Here is a 22864-nt window from a genome sequence, read left to right on the forward strand (position 1 = left end):
TGATGAGAATCCCACACAAGATGATTCTTCATCTGAATCAGAAGCAAACAGTGACTGCGCTACATTATCAACGCTAAGTCTTAGTCGAGACTTCTGTCCCACTGCTGCATTTGGGTGTCGACATTTTGTCTGGCATGACTCAGCCTCCCCTTCCCTCCCTTTCAAAACTACAGGGTCAAAAACAGGCAGTGGCGATGCATCATGTTTAGATTTCATTTTTTTCTGGATGGAACTGCCTGCCCCTCCAAAGAGTTTAGATTGCAACAAGTCCCTTTTTAACTTTAATGGGGGACTGGCACTAGTGCCTTTTGAAATGCCTCCTCTGCCAGTCCCAATCACTCGACCACATCTAGCTTTCCCTGACATTATGGATTTATTGTCACTGCCTAGTGCCTACTGGCTGCCCACTGGCACAGTGCCTTGATATGCACTAATATAATGTGTGCACACACAGAGCATGTAACTACAAAAGAGGCAGACTGGGGATTTCACTGCACAGACTGTCCCAATAATAAACTTGAGTCTGCTAAACTACCCAGTGCCCACTGTCACAGTGCCTTGATATGCACTAATGTAATGTGTGTGGTGTGCAAACACAGAGCTTGCTTGCAACTACAAAAGAGGCAGACTGGGGATTTCACTGCACAGACTGTCCCAATAATAAATTTGAGACTGCTAAACTGCCAGCCCACTGGCACTGATGCCCAGTGCACAGAGAGACTGAGTGAGTTCAATTAAACAAATTCAGTTTAAAAAGCTGGAATTATTGGCACAGCAGGAAAATCGATGAAATATATTTTCCAATGGAAGTTCTAGCAACTAGCTAAAAATTGAAAATCTCTCTCCCACCCACAACACCCAAATGGTGCTTGTTTGCAGCCTAGCCCAGAGGGTGAATTAAACAAAATGGCACTGCTAGCAGCTTCTCTCCCTGGCACAGAGAGACCGTCTCAGATCACCTAAATAAACTGCTTAAAAAACAAATAGGGCTAGCTGGCACTGCAGCCAAATAAAGAGTAAATATTGTTTTTCTCTTAAGTAACTAGCCTAGCTAGCAATTCAATACAGATTTCAGAACTCAGACTAGCTCTGAGTGCAGCCACCTTCCGCAGAGACCACCTCCCCACACCATCCCTGCAAAGAAAGTGCGTGGCATGCCGTGTGCTTAAGTATATATAGTGCTGGGTCATCAGGAAAAGCATCACCAAGCACTGCATGACAGCACGATTGGCTGCATTCAGTGCATTTCAAAAAATCTTATTGCTGATTCATTGCATTCTGGTATCTGTGCCAACCTGTCCAACCCACTCTGACAGGGCTGTGAGGTCACTGATGACTCACAGGAAAGGGCTGGTTTTTGGATCTGGATACATCCAAATGGCATTCTACGATTGCAAATGGCAGTGAAGAAAAGCATACAGCGCCAAACATATGGAATGGATGATATGTTATATTCGTGGGGAGTCGCGATACGTTTCGCTTCCCCACGAATACAACGAATAGGGACATATACGTTGCAGATTGCCAATACGTCGAAAATGAATGCACACCCCTAATATCTGCCAGTGATCCTTCGGAAGAGGAGGAAGGGGAGGATTCACATTGAAACCAGCCTGTGGAAAATCCATGTTGCCCAAGGGTAAGAGGCCATTGGGAGTCGCAATGACCAAAATGGACCCCAAATCAGAGCCTACAGGTTCTCCAAGTCCCACCCCAACCTCCTGGTCATCAGGCCTACGCTCAGGCATCCAGGGCCTTCAAAGGAACCAATCACTGCTCCCCCGCCAGAGGCTACATCTCCCTTTCTCTCCCTGCAGTTCCCATCTCACTACTCTGCAATCTTCTTTCTGCAAGGGAAGGGCCTGCAGATGTTGCCCTCAACCCTGCATCCTGCACTGTCATATCTCCACCCTCGGGCCAGCCCCAACCAACTCCATCTCCACTACATATCCAGGATGCTGCTCCTTCACTGCTCCTGGGGCTATAGCAGCCCCTGTGGTAGGCCGCACAACACGATCTTTTGGCATTAATAAAAAACACATGGGGGATGTGGTCAAAGAAGATCAACCAGCTGGTAAGAGAATGCAGGGAAAGTCTGGAAATGATGGGGAGAGGAGCCAAATTCAAAATGAGGTCCTCATGTGCCATGGCTAACCAGGATTGAGATTCATCTGTTGCCAGGGCAACACATGAGGAGCCATGAGGGAGGAGAGACTATTTTTTTGTTGTTGTTTGAAGAACGGCCGGAAAGAGGGAGGGAATTATCGCGCTCTACTCAATAGCAATAAGACAAAAAAGGCACCAGGAGATGAAGAAACTTTTATTCAAATTAACAATCAAGGAAGAGAAAGAAGATAGGAAGACACTGCCCTCCACTGGCACCTTCTAGAACTGCAGAGAAAGCAAGATTTCTTTGCTCAGAATTCAATTCTTACACACTCTGTCACAGGAAGAATTACAAATGAAATCCCCTTTTGTGCAAATATTGAGGTATCTCCAATTAACAATTTTAATCTTAGTCCCATGGGACAGCGCTGCTGCGGAAGACAGGGCCACGATGCCTGTGAGGTTGATGCATCAACCTCACAGGCATGAGGCCTGTCCACAGCAGCCCACATAGCTGCATCTCCATACAGATGTGCTTGTTAAAACCAAGGAGAGGTGTGACAATACCATGGTAATAAAAAGGGCACGTTACTGTAAAAATGCAGCTGGGTGTGATTCCATGGAGGGAGCTTTTTTCTCTTAGGCGTGGGGAAGTACAGGCAGAGGATGCTACTGAAGGTTGTTACTTCTTTGGGAACAGGGAAAGAGAGAGAATGAGGTTGCAAGTGCAGAAGAGGTCACTCTCAGCTGGGTGGGGGGGGGGCAGGGGTCATAGGTTCAAGAGAGGTAAGAGGGGCAAAGGTCATAGGTTCAGGAGAGGTCTTGCTCTGCAGGGGAGGAAGAGGGGCATGAGTTACAGGTTTGGAAGAGATAGCTCTCAGCAGGCAGTGCACTTCAGGATCTTGCCGTCAGTGGTCAACATCCATAGGAATCCCAGGTCATAAGACACATGTTTGAAGTTGTAGCCACAGGAATCCACCTGGCTCCAGGAGGTTCCAATAGGGTTGCTGGCAGTGATGCCTTCCCTAGGAGAAGAGTACAGGATCAATGTTAGCTGAGGATGGAGAGCTGTCATTTTCACTCACCCTAGTTTTCCTCCTTTTTTAAAAATATATTTTCTTTATTAGTAGGTTTCACATGCAACAATATATGTCAAAGAACAATAAACAAAACCAAGAATCTGGTACATCATTTGAAACCCACAACTTTTACATAATCTCCTGGACCTCCCTCCCTTCCCCCCTAGCCCACCCCATCCCTGCTTTGCAAAAAAGAAGAAAGCAAGAAAACAATAAGAGAAAATAAGGGAGAACTTGAACATTGAAGTCCGCTGAAAGCAAATAAAGATCCGTACCACACCAAGAATCATCTCAAAATACATCTCATAGTCCCCTTAAGTTGCAGTTCTTCCATCCGCAACCGATTCCATCCAACATTCAAAAGGAGACTATATGAGGGAGAATTTATGTATGGTGTCACGTCGTACGGCAGTCAATTTTTCCAAGTAATGAATCATCTTCAGTTTCTGTCGCATATCTAATCTAGTCGGTAGGGTTGCAGCTTTCCATTTTACTGCCAACATACATCTTGCCACTAAAGTTATGTGATGCAAAAGTCTATTTTGTGGAGATGATAGATTACCGGAGAGTATATTCAACAACCAAAACTTAGGATCCACAGGAACATCGCATTGTAATATAATTTTAGATATATGAAAAATCCCTTCCCAAAATTGTATAACCAAAGGGCAAGACCACCAAATATGCCAAAATGAACCCCCTTCTCCACATTTCACAAAAAAAAAAAAAAACCATCCAAAGAGGAATACATTTTCTTTAGTCTTTCAGGAGTCAAGTACCACCTGTACAACATTTTATACTGTTCTCAAGTAAAGAAGCTGATCTAGAGCTCCGTTGTACAGAAAGAAAACAAAGATCTAATCTCCCTTTTCCCATGATCCTCCCAAATCATGTTCCCAGGCTCTCGTATGTGTAAACTTACACAATGTGGAAGAATTCAATAATACATATATTTTAGAGATGATTTCCTTAATACGAGGGACATTTTCACAATAAACTTCTAGCATAGATTTCCCCATTAGCAGGACAGGTTTGACCCGCTTAGATCCCATAAAATGAGATAACTGATAATATTTATTTTATTTATTTATTTAAAGTCTCTTCTATACCGATAGCCGTTCGCACATCATATCGGTTTACATAAAACAAATAACTTTTGGGCAGGGCCCTTACAAGTAACAATCGAATACAAGTAACAAGTGAAGAATAAATGGGAAAGGTGTGATAACAATTAGAAATGATTAAGAAAGGGGACTAAAATAAAGGGTATCATATGCATTTACCCGTAACAGGAACTATAGATAATACTGATAGGCATAACAATAAGTAAATCATATGCAGGGGCACCAAATACCCTTTGTACCTCACAGATAGCCATGACCCTATGACCTTTCCAAAACTGACCCAGCTGTGTCAAGCCCAGACATTCCCATCTTTGAAATGCCTGATTCTCATTCCCATAAGAAAATCAGGATTATACCTAACAGGGGTACTAAAATGAAAATCTCTAACCCCCATTAATGACCGTTTTCATTTTTCCAAATTAACAACATACATTCCAGAAATGGGGACATCTGATTCCTAACATATCTTCCCCGGGACACCAACCAGAAAAACAAATGGATCAGAGTACCCCCCAACAAATACTGTTCAATATCCACCAACTGTTTCCTGTGTTCCATCACTTGATAATCAATAACAGCTTTCAATTGCAAAGCAACATAATATTTTAAAAGATTTGGTACTCCCCAAACCCCTTCAGCTTTTGATCGCTACAACACTGATTTAGCCACCCTTGGAGGCCTCTTTCTCCAAATGAGGGCAAAATATCTCCTCTGCCAACCTTTAATCACAGCCTCAGAGATAAAACAGAGAAGAGGTTTGAAATAAGTAACAAAATTTGATAATGTATTCATCTTTATGGCTGCAATCCTCCCCAACCATGATAACGAGTTTCTATCACAGAATTCTAAATCTTGTATAATATTGTGAAGAAGGGGTCCATAAATGAGATGAAAAAGATCTCTCTGATTCGGACCTAAATTCACCCCTAGATAGCGAATATGACTTTTTGCCCACTATAGGAAAACATCCCCTTGAGCCTAGATTTATCCTGTTCTGTCAAATAAACTCCCATTATCTCTGATTTATCCATGTTTATTTTAAAACCAGAGACCTTCCCAAATTCTGTCATTTCTGCAACCACAGCCGGTAAAGATATCTCCGGATTAGTGAGCGTCAATATAATATCGTCAGCAAAGAAAGAGATTTTGTAGTTGCCATTTCCCACTTCAGTTCCCTGCATTCCCATGTGCTGATAGACTCGTATGGCAAAGGGTTTGACACTCAAGGCAAATAATAACAAGGATAACGGGCAACCTTGCCATGTGCCCCTCCCCATGGGAAAATTGTTGGAATAGCCCCTGTTCACTTTTATCATTGCTTCATGTCTAAATCATTCTTTTACCCAACCAATAAAATATGGGCCAATCCCCAGGTACTCCATTGCTGAAAACAAAAAAGGACCGTGCACACACATCGACTGTGAAAAGGAGCGAAGAAATTTGACGAGTTTTAGCATATGAGACCAAATTCAAAATCTTTCACACATTGTCACCAGTCATACACCCAGGCATAAAGCCTGCCTGGTCACTATGAATGAAAGAAAGAATTACCAAAAGCAACCTCTGCGCAAGTATCTTAGCCAAAAGTTTCAAGTCTACATTTATAAGGGAAATGGGCCAGTAAAAGCTGCATAAAGTATGATCTTTTTCTCCCTTTGGCAGCACAGTGATCCCTGCAACATTAGCATCTCATAATACAGTACCCCCCTGTTCTAAGGTATTTAAATATATCCATCAATGGAGTGACCAACTGAGCTGAAATATTTTATAAAGCTTCAGGCATACCAGTCTATCCCAGGAGCCTTACACATTTTTAGATCTCGGATAGCCCACAACACCTCTGAATCTGATATTGGGTCAGCCTGTGCATTTTTACAAGCATCACTCAACTGAGGCAACGCAAGATCCTTAAAATAGGTGTCTACACTTGCTTCAGAGATATCAGTGGACCCTGCATACAACTCAGCATAAAACTGAGTAAATCGCTGCTGTATATCTGCCCACCCCGTTACAAAATTCCCTTCTCTATCTTTAATCTTCAAAATTTGAGCTTGGGTATATTTAGCCTTCAATTTTTGAGCTAGTATTTTGCTAGCTTTGTTCCCATATTTGTAATGCAATTGCTTAACTGTATCCAAATGATATTAATATTCCCTATTTCCAACAAAGTTAGCTCATGTTGACAGGCTTCTACTTCACGCAGAGTGTGCTTACCCAAGCATTGTTTGTACAAATGCTCTAACCTAACAATACCAAGCTTCAGCTCTTGAATTCTCCTTACCTTTTCTTTTTTCTTGTGTGAGGCAATAGCTATGACCTTCCATTTTATAACTGCTCTAAGACAATCCTAGAATACAGAAGGGGTCACATCCCCTGCTTGATTAGTTGTAAGGTAATCCGATATAGCATCTTGAATCTCCTGGTGGGAGTCTTTATCCTGTATTAAACTATCATCAAATTTCCAAAAAAGGCATCCTTTATCACTAGCTTGGGCCTGGACCTCCCAACAGATAGGACCATGGTCGGACCACGTAATTGAGCCAATCTCCACCGCAACTGTGACGGGAACTAGAGCTTTATCAATTAGAAAATAATCAATCCAGGTATACAAGTCATTGGGTTTAGAGTAAAAAGTGTAATTCTGGGTAAATGGATATAGGGCTCATCAGATATCTACAAGGTGCTATGTCTCAATTAATTGATGCAGATGCTCTCAGTGACAGCTGGAAGTCCCACTCCTCCCAGAAGAACTATCAAGAGGTGGGAAATGGATCATATTAAAATCCCCACCTATTATCAGGCTCCCTTCCACATGCATCAAAAGCTGGTGATCCACCTGGTCGAAAAAGTCACCCTGCTTGGTACTGGGGGCATAGATATTCAATAAAGTATAACTCGTGATTTAAAGAAACTTGCACAAGAATGAATCTACCATCTATAACCCTCAGCCCATTGCCCACCTGAACCATGAAGTCTTTTGAAATGAGTATACCCACTCCCCCATATTTATTCTGTGATGTGCTAGAAGCCAAAAATTGATAGGGAAAACCTTGAGAAACTAATAATATTTTATCTCTTTATGTAGGTGAGATTCCTGAAAAAAAATACCACTGAGGCTTTTAAGGAAATCATTTCCTTAAAAAACTGTTGTTCTCTAAAATGGAGAGTAACTTAAACTTCTCCATTGCTTACTCTTAATAGAATGAAAAGATCCAAGCCTGCAAACCACATTAATACATCATCTGCCATACTACCCATGTTGAAGATAACTCCAGTTCCCCCAAAGATGCTTTCTCTTAGCAACCCAAAAAAACTCTCCTGGATCTTCCCATCCCTATCCCTCCCCTCCCCCTTTCCCACAGTTTCCTGCCTGCCCAGTACCTGGCAGACCTCCCTAACAAGGAAATGAGCAATCCGGCAATCCCCACTACCACCACCACCAAATCCAGATTTAAGACCTGATTCACTAAGGGTTTTTCCCATAGACTCAAAATGGGAGAAAAGCCTTAATGAATCTGGCCCTTAGTGAGAAAGCAGTCAAGCAAAAATAAATGCAGCAATGCGAAATATAGAGATAAAGAAAAGCTCACTTTCCTATAACAAAAATAGTTAAAGTTGACAACTATTATAGGCAGTGAGCACCAAAAAGAGCATCATAAAACTACATTCCAGCATCCAAATAAGTCCACTTGTAGAAGGCGTCAAAGTCCAACTTAAGACAGACAAAAATGCAAGAAAAAAGAAAATCACACTTTCAAGTTGGTGCAGATTGTGGAGAATGATCATCTTCAAATTTATGCCACAATCTATGGCCACCTTTCCCAGCTCTTTGCCACTTAGGCCATTCCACACCTCCTGGTATGCGTTTTTGCTGTGTCAAGGAGGAAACTATGCCAGCTGCATGCAGTATAACTCTTTATTCAGACTCAGGTTCTGATCTTGGATGTGACATCACAAATTGTAAACGCTAATTCACACGGGAAAAGCCACCTGTATCAAATATTTTCACTGCATAGCAGAGTTGTCACAGACTACAACTCCCTCCGTTTTTTCAAGGTCGTGGGCGATAGATCATTATAAATCAGAATGGAATCTCCATCCCAGTTTAGAGAACTCATCTTTCTTGCCAAATGAAAAATGTTCTCCTTAGAGGAGATAAAACATACAATGATGCCTTTTGGAGAATTGTGGGGGGCTTCACCTATTGCCCTATGTGCTCTGCTCAAGGTTATTTTAGGCAGCTCATCTTCGTCCCTGAAATCATTGTTCACTTTCAGTATCGCCAAGCATATTTTCTGTACTACCTCGGCATTTATATATTCTTCCATTTCAGGGATGCCTCTAATTCTCAAATTGGAACGCCGTGATCTATTTTCAAGATCCTCTAGTTTGTTAGCAGTTTCCTCATTAAGTTGTAATTCCGAAACAGATCTTTTCAGCTGCGTCACTTGAGAGGCCTGCTCCTCTATACCAGACTCCACATCCTCCACTTACCTAGTGAAATCTAGGACTTCGGACCTCAATTCACTTACGGTCTCTCGCAGTTCACCTTTAATAGATTTAATATCTATCTGAATATCTCAAAATCATTTGGAAAAATCAGCTTTCGTAAATGCCTCTCGTGTGCCGGTATCGGGTATCTCTGCTGCCACTGCATCAGTAGAACATCGATTACTTTCTTCAGGCAAATCCGCCCCTGAAGAGAGGGCCTCAAATCGGGACCCATTATTATCATAAGAGAATTGATATAAGTCCACAGATTTTTCTGCGCGTCGTCATTTTAACTGCAGCCTGGTCACAAAAGGCACTGAAAATTTCAAAACTGAGGGTCGCTGCTTGCCTCAAATTAGCTTTTAAGTTGGGAGTGGTGAGGAGCTCGCACTTATGCGGCCATCTTGCTGGATTACGTCGCTTCCCCCCCAGTTTTCCTCTTTTTGTAGGAGAGGAAGCTGGACCCCACTGCTGACTTCTTCAGCATAGAGGTCCTCCTCTTATCACCCCTTCCCCCCCAAAAGGAAATATCACAGTGGCCAGTGAAAGAATAACAAAGCTTGAAAAGCACAATAAAATTCTACCACATTCTACTAATTGCACTGGGTCATTAAGAGCTTGTGTTTGGTGCAGGACAGTGGGAGTTGGGTCCTGGCTTCAGTGTTGCAGAGAGTGGAGAGAGGAAGCTTCCACTGCAAGCAGATGATGAGGGGCATCTATCAAAGTGTGCAAGGAAACAGCGTCAGTTTCAATGTTGTCCTCCCTTTCTGCCACTTAATGTGCAAGGTTCCTGCACGAGGAGACTCCAGAAGAGAGTAGAGAGGTAAGCAGGGCTGCACTCTCTCTAAATCTCTGGGTAGTTATTCTTTACTTTTAAATGTTATGTAAGCTCTAATTTAATTCACTAATTTTGTGTGGTTAGCCTGGTTTGGGAGTTTGTTTCAATCGGAAAATGTGTTCATGTGGAACTTTGAAAACTAAAGAAAGCTATAACCAGGGTCAGTGCAAGGGTATTAGGTGCCCTAGGTGAACCTTCTGCCTTGTGCCTACCCCCACCCCTGGTCCAGGCCCGGCTCTGGCCCTGACCTCATTTCACTCAGACAGGCCCCCTCTCTTACACACACTTAGGTTCCTTGTCACATTCTTTCACGTACCCTTACACAGGCTCCCTCCCTCTCTTTCACTAACATCATTGCGTACACACACAATCCCTCTCACTCACACACACACACAAAAACAGAGGCGCTGCTTGTGGCTCACCGAGTGTCTGCTTTTCTCAGCTGCGAGCAGGATGGGCACTGCTCATGGACCGCTGAGTATCTGCTTCTCTCAGCCATGAGAGGGATGGGCTCTGCTCACAGCCCCATATGGCTGCTCTTTGCCATCCCCTAACGGCTGGCGCCCTAGGCAACCACTTAGTTTGTCTATTGGGACGCACCGGACCTGGCTGTAACATAACATATAAAGCAAGGGAATAATCATTGCTTTGTTCTATTTCAGCCTTCTGAGCTGCAAGAGCAGGGTTTGGTTTCCCACTGGCCATTGTCTACTATTCTGTGTGGTCTCACAACAAAATGGTTCTGGAACTCAACCTGTGCCTTCTGTTTTTCTTTGGGCATAAGTTGCCGTGGGTTGGCAGGTGGCAGCAGTAAGCTGGCTACAAAAGGGGCACCTCCTCTCTCTCAAGCACTACTCAGCCTGAGTAGCAGTGTCCTATCAGATTTCCCCCTTAAAGGTGCAAGGGTGGGCCAGCAGTGATTCTCCAGTGCTCTAAATGCCACCAGCCCACTCCTGCACCTTTAAGGGGACAGCTCCGAGGGAAGCTGCTGCTCTGGTAGAGTGGCCCTTAGAAGAAAGTGCTGCAGGAATGGGCAAGGCTCAGTTTTTCTCTGCAGCAGGGCAGCAAGAAGACAGCTTGGAGAGGCAGAGAGCCAGGCAACCAGGAGAGAGACCCAGAGCCACTCAGGAAAAATGTATGCAGTTATATCCCTTCATAATCTGAGGAATTACAAGGCAACCTTGAGCTGGAAAGAACAGGGCCAGTGCAAGGGTATTAGATATCATATAGGAGGGGAAAGTCTTTATTACTTGCAGGGCCGCTGCTAGATTTTTTACAGCCCTGTGTGAACAATTACTGTGCTGCCCCAGTCCCCAGTTCAATCATTTCCCTCCAGTAATCTAAACTTTAAAATCTAACATTCCTCCCTTCCCAGGTCCACCCCTCTCTCCTCTGGAACCCATGGCCACTGCTAGGATATCAGATGTCATAGGCAAACTTTAAAAACCTACCCACACATGCACGCACCAACAATTAAAAATTAAGCATTTATAATAACAGATTTTTCATTAAAAAGAACATTGTGGGGCAGATTTTAAGAGCCCTGCTTGCCTAAATCCGCCCAAATCCGGGCGGATTTAGGCGAGCAGGGCCCTGCGCGCCGGTGAGCCTATTTTACATAGGCCTACCGGCGCGCGCAGAGCCCCGGGACTCGCGTAAGTCCCGGGGTTTTCTGAGGGGGGCGTGTCGGGGGCGGGCCCGGTCGGCGCGGCGTTTCGGGGGCATGTCGGGAGCATTTTGGGGGCGGGCCCGGGGGCGTGGTTACGGCCCGGGGCGGTCCGTGGGCGTGGCCGCGCCCTCCGGACCCGCCTCCAGGTCGCATCCCGGTGCGCTAGCGGCCCGCTGGCGCGCGGGGATTTACGCCTCCCTCTGGGAGGCGTAAATCCCCCGACAAAGGTAAGGATGGGGTTTAGACAGGGCCGGGCGGGTGGGTTAGGTAGGAGAAGGGAGGGGAAGGTGAGGGGAGGGCAAAAGAAAGTTCCCTCCGAGGCTGCTCCGATTTCGGAGCGGCCTCGGAGGGAACGGAGGTAGGCTGCGCGGCTCGGCGCGCGCCGGCTATACAGAATCCATAGCCTTGCGCGCGCCAATCCCGGATCGCGTATCTACTAAAATCCAGCGTACTTTTGCTGGCGCCTGATGCGCCAGCAAAAGTACGCCAAATCGCGCGGTTTGAAAATCTACCCCTCTGAGTACAGTCTTCTGAGGTAAAAATATTACTTACAACAACTTGTATATTATATTTACTCGCACTGCTGTGGTACCAACCAGAAAGCCCTGCAAAAATACCCGGCGGTAGCAGCAGCATGGAGACTGACCTTGCGGCAGCAGGAGATGACATCAATCAAATGCTGCTGCTGCCGGCTGATGCGGGAGCTCTACCTGTTTATGCATAGGATCGGGCATGAGGTTCGGTTACCTCTGTCCAATCCGATAACTAAATCTGAGCTGGTAAGCCTCCTTTAGCAGCTCCTATGCTGCAGGCGGTTTGCCGGCCTTTTCTTTATTCCTGCTGCCGGCGGAGTGGAGTGCACTGGATGGCCCTGCAGCCTCCATTCCATTTTGACTGCAAGTGGCCCACTCCACCACCCCCTCGTAGCCTCCGCCCTGTGCAAATGCACGCTTTGTACAGTGGGTTGCACCGGCCCTGATTACTTGGATTGTGGGGGAAGGGGGAGTGCGAGTATTCAGAGATTGGAAAGGAGAAGAGCTGGGACTTGGGGGAGGGGTGGAGAGAGCAAAGACTAAGGTGGGAAAGGGTGGACTTAGTGATTGGGGTGGGGGTAATATATTGGCTGGGAGTATGAGCGGGTGGTGAGAGATGGGGCTATGGGTGAGTAGAGGGGGGCATAATTCTGTGAAAAATAAAAAGGGACCATCCACAAAAGTTGACTCAGAGCCTCATAGTGGACAAGAGGAGCTCCCCAGTGCTTAAAGCAATCTTGGGTCCAGTACAGGAGGAGCACTGGCTGCGAGTGAGGAGATAGGGGGAAGTCAGGCCCAAGCAGGATGGAAGGGGAAAGAATGCCTGGAGGGTGAGAGAATGCCGAGAGGGAGGTGGAAAAGAGTAAGAGAATGGATGGGAGGGAGAATGCTGGTAGGAAGGGGAGAGAGAATTACTGGAGGGAGGAGTGGATATAGAGGTGGGAATATGGATGGAGGGAGATGGGGGATAATATTGGGCAGGGCAGAAGGAGGAGAGAATGTCGGGAGGGGTGCCATCAACAATTTCACCTGGGGCACCATTTGCCCCAGACCTGGTCCCAGTTAGAAATAGAAACGCACAGACAAAAAATGAACTGGAAACTCCAAGCAGCCAAACACTGCCTGCAGTGCAGCACTGGAGAAACAGACTTTTAAATGCATTTTCTTCTGTTCTGTGCAAAATACAAAGAGAGAAGAGATTCACATTTCTCAAAGCTGGCAGAGAAAATCATGGACTTCCCATCATACAGGCCGATGCAATTATCATTGCGTAAAAAAAGTACATCCACACTGGGCACACATTTTTTGAATGCACGCACATCCACCTCTCCTGGGCACTCGATGCAATAGGCAAATGAGCTGCAGCACAAAAAGGGCCACTCAATGGATAATTTGTGCATCCCTAGTGCTCTGCATCGGGCGTACAGGAGATGTGACTGTGCACCCACAATAGCCTGGCCAGAGCTCCCTCCCCACGCCTGGCAGGGCTGTTCCCGACTGGTCCTTTTCACTGGCACTTGTCAGTGAAAAGACAAATCCCCTTTCAGGACAGCCTTCTAAAAGAGGATTGATCCTTTCCCTGACATGAGACAGTGAATGGACCAAGCAGCAAGTGAAAGAGTGAATAAATTAATATTAAGTGTCGGGCACTTAATATTCATTTATTCATTCCTTCACTTACTGCTCGCAGGGGTTCCTGGCCTGTGGGGGGGGGGGGATTTGGAGTCTGGCAAAGGCTGTTTTACCCATTTTAGGTACAGGACAACCGGGTTCAACACGGACCACTTGGCCAATCAGGCCAGACCTTGGGGGTGCTGCTTTCTGTGGTTCCCTCTATGAGGAAACCACAGAAAGCAGGATTTTATTTTTGTTGAGCCCTTGAGCGTGGCATGATTCTGCTCTCTGTGGTTCCTTCTAGTTAGTATCACGACAATATTAATAAGATGAATCACAGAAAGCAGGCTCCCAGGCAGGCGTTAAATTTGCAGTGTTAAAATGGGTGCCTTGGCCACATGGCAATTTTTGGCATTGCTGTGTAATAGCTAACAGAGGGAACCTTCAGAGTAATTTGGTGGGTAAATCGGAGCTTTTCCTGCCATTACAAAATTACCCAGCTGACATGCGTAGGGCCTGTACGGGCATGCGTTCACCCACGGTGAGTGGAGTCGTCCCCGGCAGTGGGGGAGGGGATGTGCATGTCCACACATAACTTTGGCATTTTCAAAACCATGCATGGAATTTTTCCCTCAAAAAGCTCTGCGCACACATTAGTGACTGAAATTGCGTGCGGGAGTAAGTTCTGCTGGGATCATTTTCAAAGGGAAAGTTGTGTATTTTCCTTTTGAAATTTGGTGTAAAACCTGCAGGTAAAAATTGAAAATAAAAATTGCCCTCAGCTCTCTGCAGGGTAACATTTGCTTGCTGTTGACTGCACAGGGTAGAGGGGAGGCACTGAGCTAGGGATTTCGTTTGCACCTCTCCCTGCCTGCTACACACACATTGTCTTTCCCACCTGCAAAGTATGGGGTGGGGGAAGCTTCCTTGTGGCACCGGCTGCTGGGTGAATTTTTAAAGGGAAAACCTGCAGGGACTTTCCTTTATAAAATCCTCTTGCAGCTGATTTTTCTTTTAATTACATTTTTTTTTATTAAATTGGAAATTTCAATATTATGGCTTTTGTATCTCAAATATAATTCTTGAACTTTATAATTCTTGAAATCTCATAAATTAATAATTGCTTTTTTTAAATCCACTTGCAGCTGTGCAGAGAGATCATGAATTGCTCTCCCAGTGTATAACTTTGGCAACACATGTGCAAACTATCATTGCCAATAATGTTTCTGAACCTCAATCGGACAGCTGGGAGAGGAAGAGAGAGCTACATGAAAGCCAACGATAAGATAAAGAGATAAAGGGAAAAAGAAACAGTTACAGTGATTATATGATTTTGGACACTTTTGGGTCATTTTATATGTATTTTTTAATAGGTGTGTAACAAGCTACTATAAACCAGGCTCCTGTCCCGACGAGCTTATCATGTGTTAGAGTCTTAAAAATGGACCGAGCTGCATCTGGATCTGAGTGATATGTTTTGGATCAGCTAAAAAGAGTTTTTCCAACCCTGTAGAGACTGCAAGCCCCCATAGTCAAAGTGAAGGAATATAAAAATACATCACAACCCCTGTGTGCTCTTCTGTGAATGACAAATTTTCAGCAAGAATCAGCATCCAGCACTCACAGTGTTAACAAGCTGGGAAAATGGCTGTATTGTTTAACCTACTCAGAGAACAGCACTACATAGCCAGCAGAGGAGGAAGCCAAAGGAATGCTGGGAAACCATTTAAGGAAGAAAAAGCGCAATTTGGCTTGTTCTGTGTATGAGGGGTCGGGATGGCCAAGAGCTGGAGCCAGAAGCCAGGAAGAGAGGAGTGCATATGGCAGCCCTGCAATCAGTTTTTCTCCTTAAGAGCTAATTATCCAGAGGGAGAGACAAAATCTGCGCTCTGAGGAAACAGAGAGGCAGACGGCTGTACTTGATTCATAGCCTGGCTAGATGTAAAATCCCAATAAGGGATAGCGGAGCCAGGAGATGAGATACTTCCTTTCCAGAGATATCCAGGTCCAGGAGCACATGGCTGGATCATCATCCTAAGAGACTGAGTTATGTAACTAAACTTTGCACAGAGTATCTTAACAGAGGAGGGAGAAGTTTATTTCTTTGTCTTTTGTCACAAATTCAGTATCTCATCTTAACTGCTTCAGCCTTCCAGCTGAAGTCACAAGCCCTTGCTTCAGTGATACGAGATAGGGCAGGGAAGAGAAGCAGATTGACCGTGGTCTTTCTGTAAGAGCCTGAAACCAGACCTGTTTTCTGTTTAGTACCAAGTAAACCATTTGGGGAAGCTCCCCAGGAGAGAGAGACCTTTCACACACTGCAGTGCTCATCTATTTGGTTTGTCATTTAGCCTGCTCCACCATCCAGGGGGACTTATTTACTTGATTTTTCCCCCCCCCACAGTTTTGTGTTGTGGACAGGGTGCACCTTTTACAAACTGATGTCATTGGGGTGAATCTGTCCCCCTCCCCTTTTTTTGAGTACTCAGGGGATAAAGAATTTCTGAAAGTTATGCATTTCGTTGCTTTTCCCCCTAACCTTTCTCTATTAGAGTTCCTTTTTTTTTTTTTTTTTACTATTCATATGAGTATGTTGGTTGCCCTGGCTAACAGGCCATATCCAGTGTTATGTTTGCATTGTTTGATTTAAAATAAGAAAACTGCAAGTTTTTATTGTACTTCACTACTGTACTTTTCCCATTTAATGTTCTGGTTGGATTTACTGTCTACTTACACATTACTAGTAAAAGGGTTAATTACTGTTTATTCTGGTGTGATGATTTTATCTGGTCTGTGGTGCCACAAGTGAGAGGTTGTTTGGGAAGGGCACAGAACTGTGCTATTGGGGTGACTGGGACCCTGTCTCATTCTCCACTCAGTCTATGAACCCAAAGATAAATCATATAAATACATATAATTTCTCATGTGGTATTCCCCACCCCAAGCGAAGGGGTAATTCATAGGCCAGACCAAGGGGAGGGCACAGGTGTAATAACATTTGATGTGTAACAGTATGTACTTATGCTTACACGGAAGCCAATATTCAGCTGACTGTGTCCGGATAAAGTTAACCAGGCAACTTTGTTGAGTCAAATTTATCAGGATATTCAGTCTGAATCTGCGTTGGCTAAATAGCTAGTCTAAACTTTCCTGGAGAAAGCAATTTCTCTAGCCAGACAAAGTAAAAACGTAATCCTGGGTATTACTCTAGCACACCTCTTTTTGTGCAAATAAATTTAACCCAAGCAATGACTTGCCTTGACAAGATTTAGCCAGAGAGCAGGGGACAGGGAAGAGAATGGGAATTTAAACCATTGGGGTTTGTCTGGTTAACGCCAACAAAAGTTAACCAGACAAAGCTTTTGACCATGGATCTCTCTGTAAGCTGCAGAATTTAGCAAATGCTGTTTTATGATTTTTGCCAATTTTGGGGTATGATGAGGAATCATCTACATTGTAACTTTTGCTTCTCTCCCAGTCCTGCACTTCTGCACCCATCTCCGCCCTGCCCTGCCCATCTCCTTGAACTCCACAATCCATACTTGGGTTGCCTGAATACCATCTGCAGGCTTTAGCTGCTTTGCAGTTGCTGTATTGTATCTGGCAGAAAAGAAGACACTCCTGAGATATCACCAAGGCCCTGATATCACTCATGATTAGTGAGAGGCAGTAAGAGCAAAGGAGACCTGCCCTTCCTGCATGCACTTGCCCATCAGTGGAGCATGCACGGTGCTGTTCTTAGTGAACAGCGTTCAGGCTACACCTCTGCTCCTTTTGTACAGCAGCCCAGGATGTGTGTGGGACTTTCCCAACCTCAAGTAGCTCCCTGAAAGGGCAGCTTTCCTTCTTACCTGCGATAAACATTGCCCTGGGAGTTCACCCCGTAGACTGTGCCCTCTGTCCCAACCTCAATCATTGACAGCTTTCCATCCACCTGCTGCCAGCGGGAGCCCTTGCAAGAGTCCGGTGTGGAGTCCCAGCGGAAAAAGATATTGTCAACAGAGTTGACGCCCCAGCAGCCCAGCAAGCCACAGATGTAGTACTTCAGCTTCCCTTCGATGTTCACCCAGGGTGGTGACGTCTGGTATTTTGCAGGAATGGTCGAAGATTTGCCGAGGCAGAAAATATCATCGTTTGTGTTCACACCAGACATGAACTGATCCCCACCTGCATCTATTTGCTTAAGAGACCCTGGGGAAAGGAAAGGGAAGATGAGAGTATCCCGTTAGAAAGATTTTGCTCCTTTGCAACACTGACAGTTAAGAGAAAGCCAGAGACCAGCTGGGGTATACGGTATTGCAACGAGAAACAAACTAGGCACACTAGATGGGCTTTACAGTCCTAATCTGCCATCATGGTCTGTGTTTCTTCAGACCTTTCTCTGGTGATGATTTACCTGTTATCTGGACCCAGCTGCCTCCCACCAGTCGGTAGATGTTGTTGTCACTGTTCACACCCCAGACGCCAGCAGGGCCCACTGTTACATGCTTCAGAGCACCATCAATCTGTGTCCAGCTGTTCTCGTACCATGTGAATATCTGGTTAGCATCGTTCACACCAAAAACTTGCCCATTGCCAACGTCGATCTGCTTCAGACGCCCAGGGATCTCAATACAGAGATTAGCTGGAATAGGGAGAGAGGAGAAAAGACGATTAGCCAGGCATTGGCTCATGGGCTCTCTCACCCCATCGAAAGTGAGCTGAATGTCTGCCACGATCATTCAGGCACTTCCACAGTGAGATGAGGAGCCCAATTCAAAAGTCAGACAGAAAAAAACAAGAGTACCAAGCCTGCAAGCCAGCAACCATTATGAAACAGCCTAACATTTGCCCAAGAGTTATTTATTTATTTATTTGCAAGCATTTGATATTCTGCATAAACCAAGCAGGTCTCAAGGCAGATTATAATCAATTTCGAATAAAATTCTTGAACATTGGCAAATACTAAGTATAAGGGGAAATTCAAGGAGGATACGCTGAGAGGAGGAAGATTGACGTGGATTGACTGAAATAATGCAGTAACAAGGTGTCCCTTAGGAGACGGGGCTACGAGATTTCTAGGGAGTAAGGGGATGGAGGATGCTGTATGTTAGCTTTATTAATAAAGGTACTCCCTCGGTGCAGGGGAAGTAGGGTTAAAGAGGGGAGAGAGTTCCATTTCCTGCGACTTCCTCCGAATAAAAACAAATTATGCACGTGAAAAGCACGAGCAGAAAGTGCCAGGAGACTTTTGTCCATAAGGGTAAAATTTAAGTCCTGCACTGCTTCCTGCTCATTTCTTTGCCTACAGAAGTTTTAATTCTGTGAAGGTTTTTCCCTCCCAGAGCGCTGCAGACTTTAGCCCTACAGTCCCCTAACTGGGGTTTGAATATTCACGAGTTCAGTGGTCCATACTTGGACTTACGCTGCTCAGAGAGGTGTAGATATGCACACCTACTTTATAAAATCCTTTCCCCAGCCCAATTCTTCCTCTCCCTGCCCCCAGAACTCCTTCATGCAGTGCAGGTAAAAATACTCACAAAATCTGGTTTTATCCAGACCTTTACACACACAAGCCCTGGGTTGATTTTGAAAGCAGCACTTGTGTGCGAAAAACAAAACCCTGCACTTTGTAAATCAGGCTCTACATTGTTATTTGTTTATTTATTTATTTATTTAAATTCTTTTGATATACCGATACTCAAGACTAGAGTCTTATCGTACCGGTTTACAGCGAAACAAGGGGTAACCAATTAACTAGAAAGATAAAGTTACAATGAACCAGGATTTACAGACAGGTCTATCCTGTAAAGTGCGGCCGCGTTTACCCTGCTCTTAAGCCGCGTTTTACTCACTTTCCGGCCGCGTTATCCCTTCCTGCGATCCCGAATCCCCTTTAACCTACTCCTACCGCGTCCTAAAATCCCCGGCCAACCCCTTCCGCACGCGGCATGCATATTGCATGCAAACGAACGAATTAGCTATTCCCTAGCATCCCGTAACCCGCGCCCTGACTATCGCTCTCTTTCCCTGCCGTTTTGTCGCGCGTTTAGCCTGCAAACTTACCGCCTACCCTGACCCCTGTGGTAGAGGCAGGGGTAAGGGTAGATGGCAAGCTTTCCCCCAGCCCCCGCTCACCTGCCCCGGCCGCGATCATAGGTGCCGGTCTCCGTGGCAGCCCCAGTCCTCTCCCCTGCTCCTGAAGCAAAAAAAAAAAGCGGAAAAAAGCGAAAAAAAATGTTGCAGCCCCCCTCCGATGTCCGGACCGGGGCTGCCACGGAGACTGCAACGGCGAAGCACAACGGGGAAGCAAAAAAAAAACCAAAAGCAATTTTGGGTTTTTTTTCCAAAAGCGACAATTTTGTTTTTTTTCCAAAAGCGACTTACTTTTGGGATCTGTCAAGATCCCAAAAGTAAGTCGCTTTTGGACGCCTGCACAACTTACTTTTCTGAAGTCATCAGCAGGAACACGATCTTAGCTCCTCTTAGCTCCTCCCGACGAAGACAAAGATGGCCGCCTGCACGGGGGGAAGCGTACAATTGGCCGCTGAAGACGTGACGTCACGACGTTTGGCGTCAAAGGATGTGACGCCACGTCTTGAGCGGCCAATTGTACGCTTCCCCGGTGCAGGCGGCTATCTTCGTCTTGAGGAGCTAAGAGGAGCTAAGATCGTGTTCCTGCTGATGGCTTCAGAAAAGTAAGTTATGCAGGCGTCCAAAAGCGACTTACTTTTGGGATCTTGACAGATCCCAAAAGTAAGTCGCTTTTGGAAAAAAAAACAAAATTGTCGCTTTTGGAAAAAAAAACCAAAATTGCTTTTGGGTTTTTTTTGCTTCTCCGTTGTGCTTCGCCGTTGTAGTCTCCGTGGCAGCCCCAGTCCGGACATCGGAGGGGGGCTGCAACTTTTTTTTTTTTTGGCTTCGGGAGCAGGGGAGAGGACTGGGGCTGCCACGGAGACTGGCACCCATGATCGCGGCCGGGGCAGGTGAGCGGGGGCTGGGGGAAAGCTTTTGGTTTTGGTTTTTTTTTGCTTCGCCGCTGTCATCTCTTCTCCCCTGGTATCTGTCATTTCAAATGACATTTGAAATGACAGATACCAGCGTGGCGTGAAGCCTTAGGCCCGCGCACCCAGGATACTGTATAGGCGCTCTATCCAGTAAAATGGGTTGCGCGGGCCTAAGGCTTCACGGACGCGGTTTACACGCGGTTTACATTTAAATAAAATTAGTGTTCAGGATCAAGCGGTAGGTGAGCTGCACTGTGCGTGCGGCAACCACGGGTGCCGTAGGCACTAACGCAGCTCTTCCTACCGCTCGGTACTGGATAGACCTGAGAGTGGGGGAGATGAGAGCAAAAAGAATAAGATTAACATAACAAAGTTTAACATAGCAAAGTTTAACAGAAGGAACCAATGTAGCAAGCTTTGACAATGGCTTAATCTTTATATCAGGAACTGAAGGCTAGAATGTGGGAGCAGGTGGGGGCGGATCTGTGACAATGAAGTGTTAGGCAATAAACGCTCCGCTTTTTTTTTTTTTTTTTAATTTTCTATTGATTTTTTGATTTTTCAAAAAATTCACAAAACAGCTTTAGCATTGGAGAAAAGGCTCCTTATACTGGAACGGCCCTGGTTTTGCTGAGCCTTTCTTTCTAGCTCTCTGAGAATAAAGGGGATGCTTTCTACCCCCTCATACCAGCTCCTTTGGTTTTACCAACTGTGCTTCCTAAGGATTAATAGGGCACAGTTTTATCGGGTTTTCTCTCTCCAAATAAATCACAATTGGCTTGAGTTTCAAAAGCATTTGTACGCTTAAAACTGCCACCCAGTTTTAAGCATACATGCATAAATGCACTTTGGGGCAGATTTACATGCATAAATGCACTTTGGGGCAGATTTTTAAAGCCCTAGGCGCGTAAATCCAGCTGGATTTACGCACGTAGGGGGGTTACCTGCGCCGAGCCTATTTTGCATAGCACTGGTGACACGCGCAAGCCCCGGGATGTGCATATGCCCTGGGGCTTTGTGAAAGGGGTGGGGTGGGGGCGGGACCGAGGCCTCCGGCACAGCGGCCGTGCCGGGGGATTGCGTGCCGGCACTCGGCCAGTGCCCGCAACCTACGCCTGCACGGAGGCAGGCGCAACTTCCAAAATAAAGGTTAGGGGGGTTTAGGTAGGGCTGGGTGGCAGGTTAGGTAGGGGAAGGGAGGGGAAGGTGGGGTGAAAGGGAAGTTCCCTCCGAGGCCGCTCCGATTTCAGAGCGACCTCGGAGGGAACAGGGAAAGCTATCGGGGCTCCCCTAGGGCTCGGCGCGCTCAAGGTGCACAAGTGTGCACCCCCTTGCACGTGCCGACCCTGGATTTTAGTACCCACGCGCGCACAAATCTACACCCGGGTGTGGGTACTAAAATCTGGCCCTTTATGTGTATAAGCGGGTGTTTGAAAATTGCAACAATTATGCCATTCAATTGGCCATAGGTTTTACCCATTATTAAATGCACTTAATGCGGCTAAATGGCTTTTGAAAATTGCTACAATAGTATGTCACATTTACAGGTGTAACTCCCTTGAAAAGTCACTTGAATGTGTGGAAACAATTATGTAAATAACAGATGAAAGTTTCTGATGGTCATCAGCTGGCTCAGATTTCATTCCCAAATTATCCCAATCACAGATTATAAATAATTGCATTTCAGAAAGCTGCCTCTGGTGTGGGTGGCTTTTTAAATCTCTCTCGTTAATTTGCAGAATGAACTACGGGATGGTGGGGTAAAAGGAGAAAGTTATAATTAATTCCTAATTAATAAGGGGGAGAGGTACAGTATTAAACTAAAGTACCAGGAGATAAAGGAACTCACCTGGGGTCACACAGAGGCAGTGACAGAGCCGGGATTAGAACTGAGGCTCAGGCAGGTAAAGTGACTTTCCTGGGGCCACACAAAGCAGGACCTTGATTAGTTCTCAGATATTCCTTAGTCAGGGCACCTTTCCTCTGTAACAGGATTTCCCCCTTCTTCCCTTTTGCTTACCTGAGCTCAGTCCTGTAAGAAGCAGCTGCAACAGCAGGGACACCTGGAATCTCTTTATCTTCATCATCATCGCTCTAACTCATGCCTTCAAAAGTTGGGGCAGGGCTTTATATACACACACTGGACCTGCGTGCCGCCCAAGAAGGGCTGAAGGGCTGATACCGTGACTGCAAACACTGAAAGAATGAAAGGATTTTCCTCTAAAAAAAAAAACCAATGTCTTTGTCCTCCCCCTCCCCAAGGGATTTGTGAAATGCTAATGGCCTTTTGACCTCTGTAACAATGTTAGCATTGTTAGGCAGTAGGGCCCACTCAGAAGTGACACACCCAAGACAAGAGGCTCTGCACTAGGAAGGCACATGCTCTCAGTAACCTTCTTGCACAACAGTGTTGCCAGATCTGAA

The 22864-nt window shown here is 45.6% G+C and overlaps 1 protein-coding gene across 1 annotated transcript; it reads right to left on the reverse strand.

Moving 5' to 3' along the window:
• Positions 1-2318: 2318 nt before the first annotated feature.
• On the reverse strand, positions 2319-22630 carry LOC115075929 (fish-egg lectin-like). The gene is made up of 4 exons (XM_029576898.1): positions 22461-22630; positions 17851-18078; positions 17306-17645; positions 2319-3131 (listed from the first exon to the last, which is right to left on the reverse strand). Exons 1-4 carry the CDS (start codon positions 22528-22530, stop codon positions 2984-2986), a joined length of 786 nt encoding a protein of 261 aa, XP_029432758.1. The 5' UTR covers positions 22531-22630; the 3' UTR covers positions 2319-2983.
• Between the last annotated feature and the right edge of the window lie 234 nt (positions 22631-22864).

Source organism: Rhinatrema bivittatum, chromosome 14 (assembly GCF_901001135.1).
Source record: "Rhinatrema bivittatum chromosome 14, aRhiBiv1.1, whole genome shotgun sequence".
NCBI lineage: Eukaryota > Metazoa > Chordata > Amphibia > Gymnophiona > Rhinatrematidae > Rhinatrema > Rhinatrema bivittatum.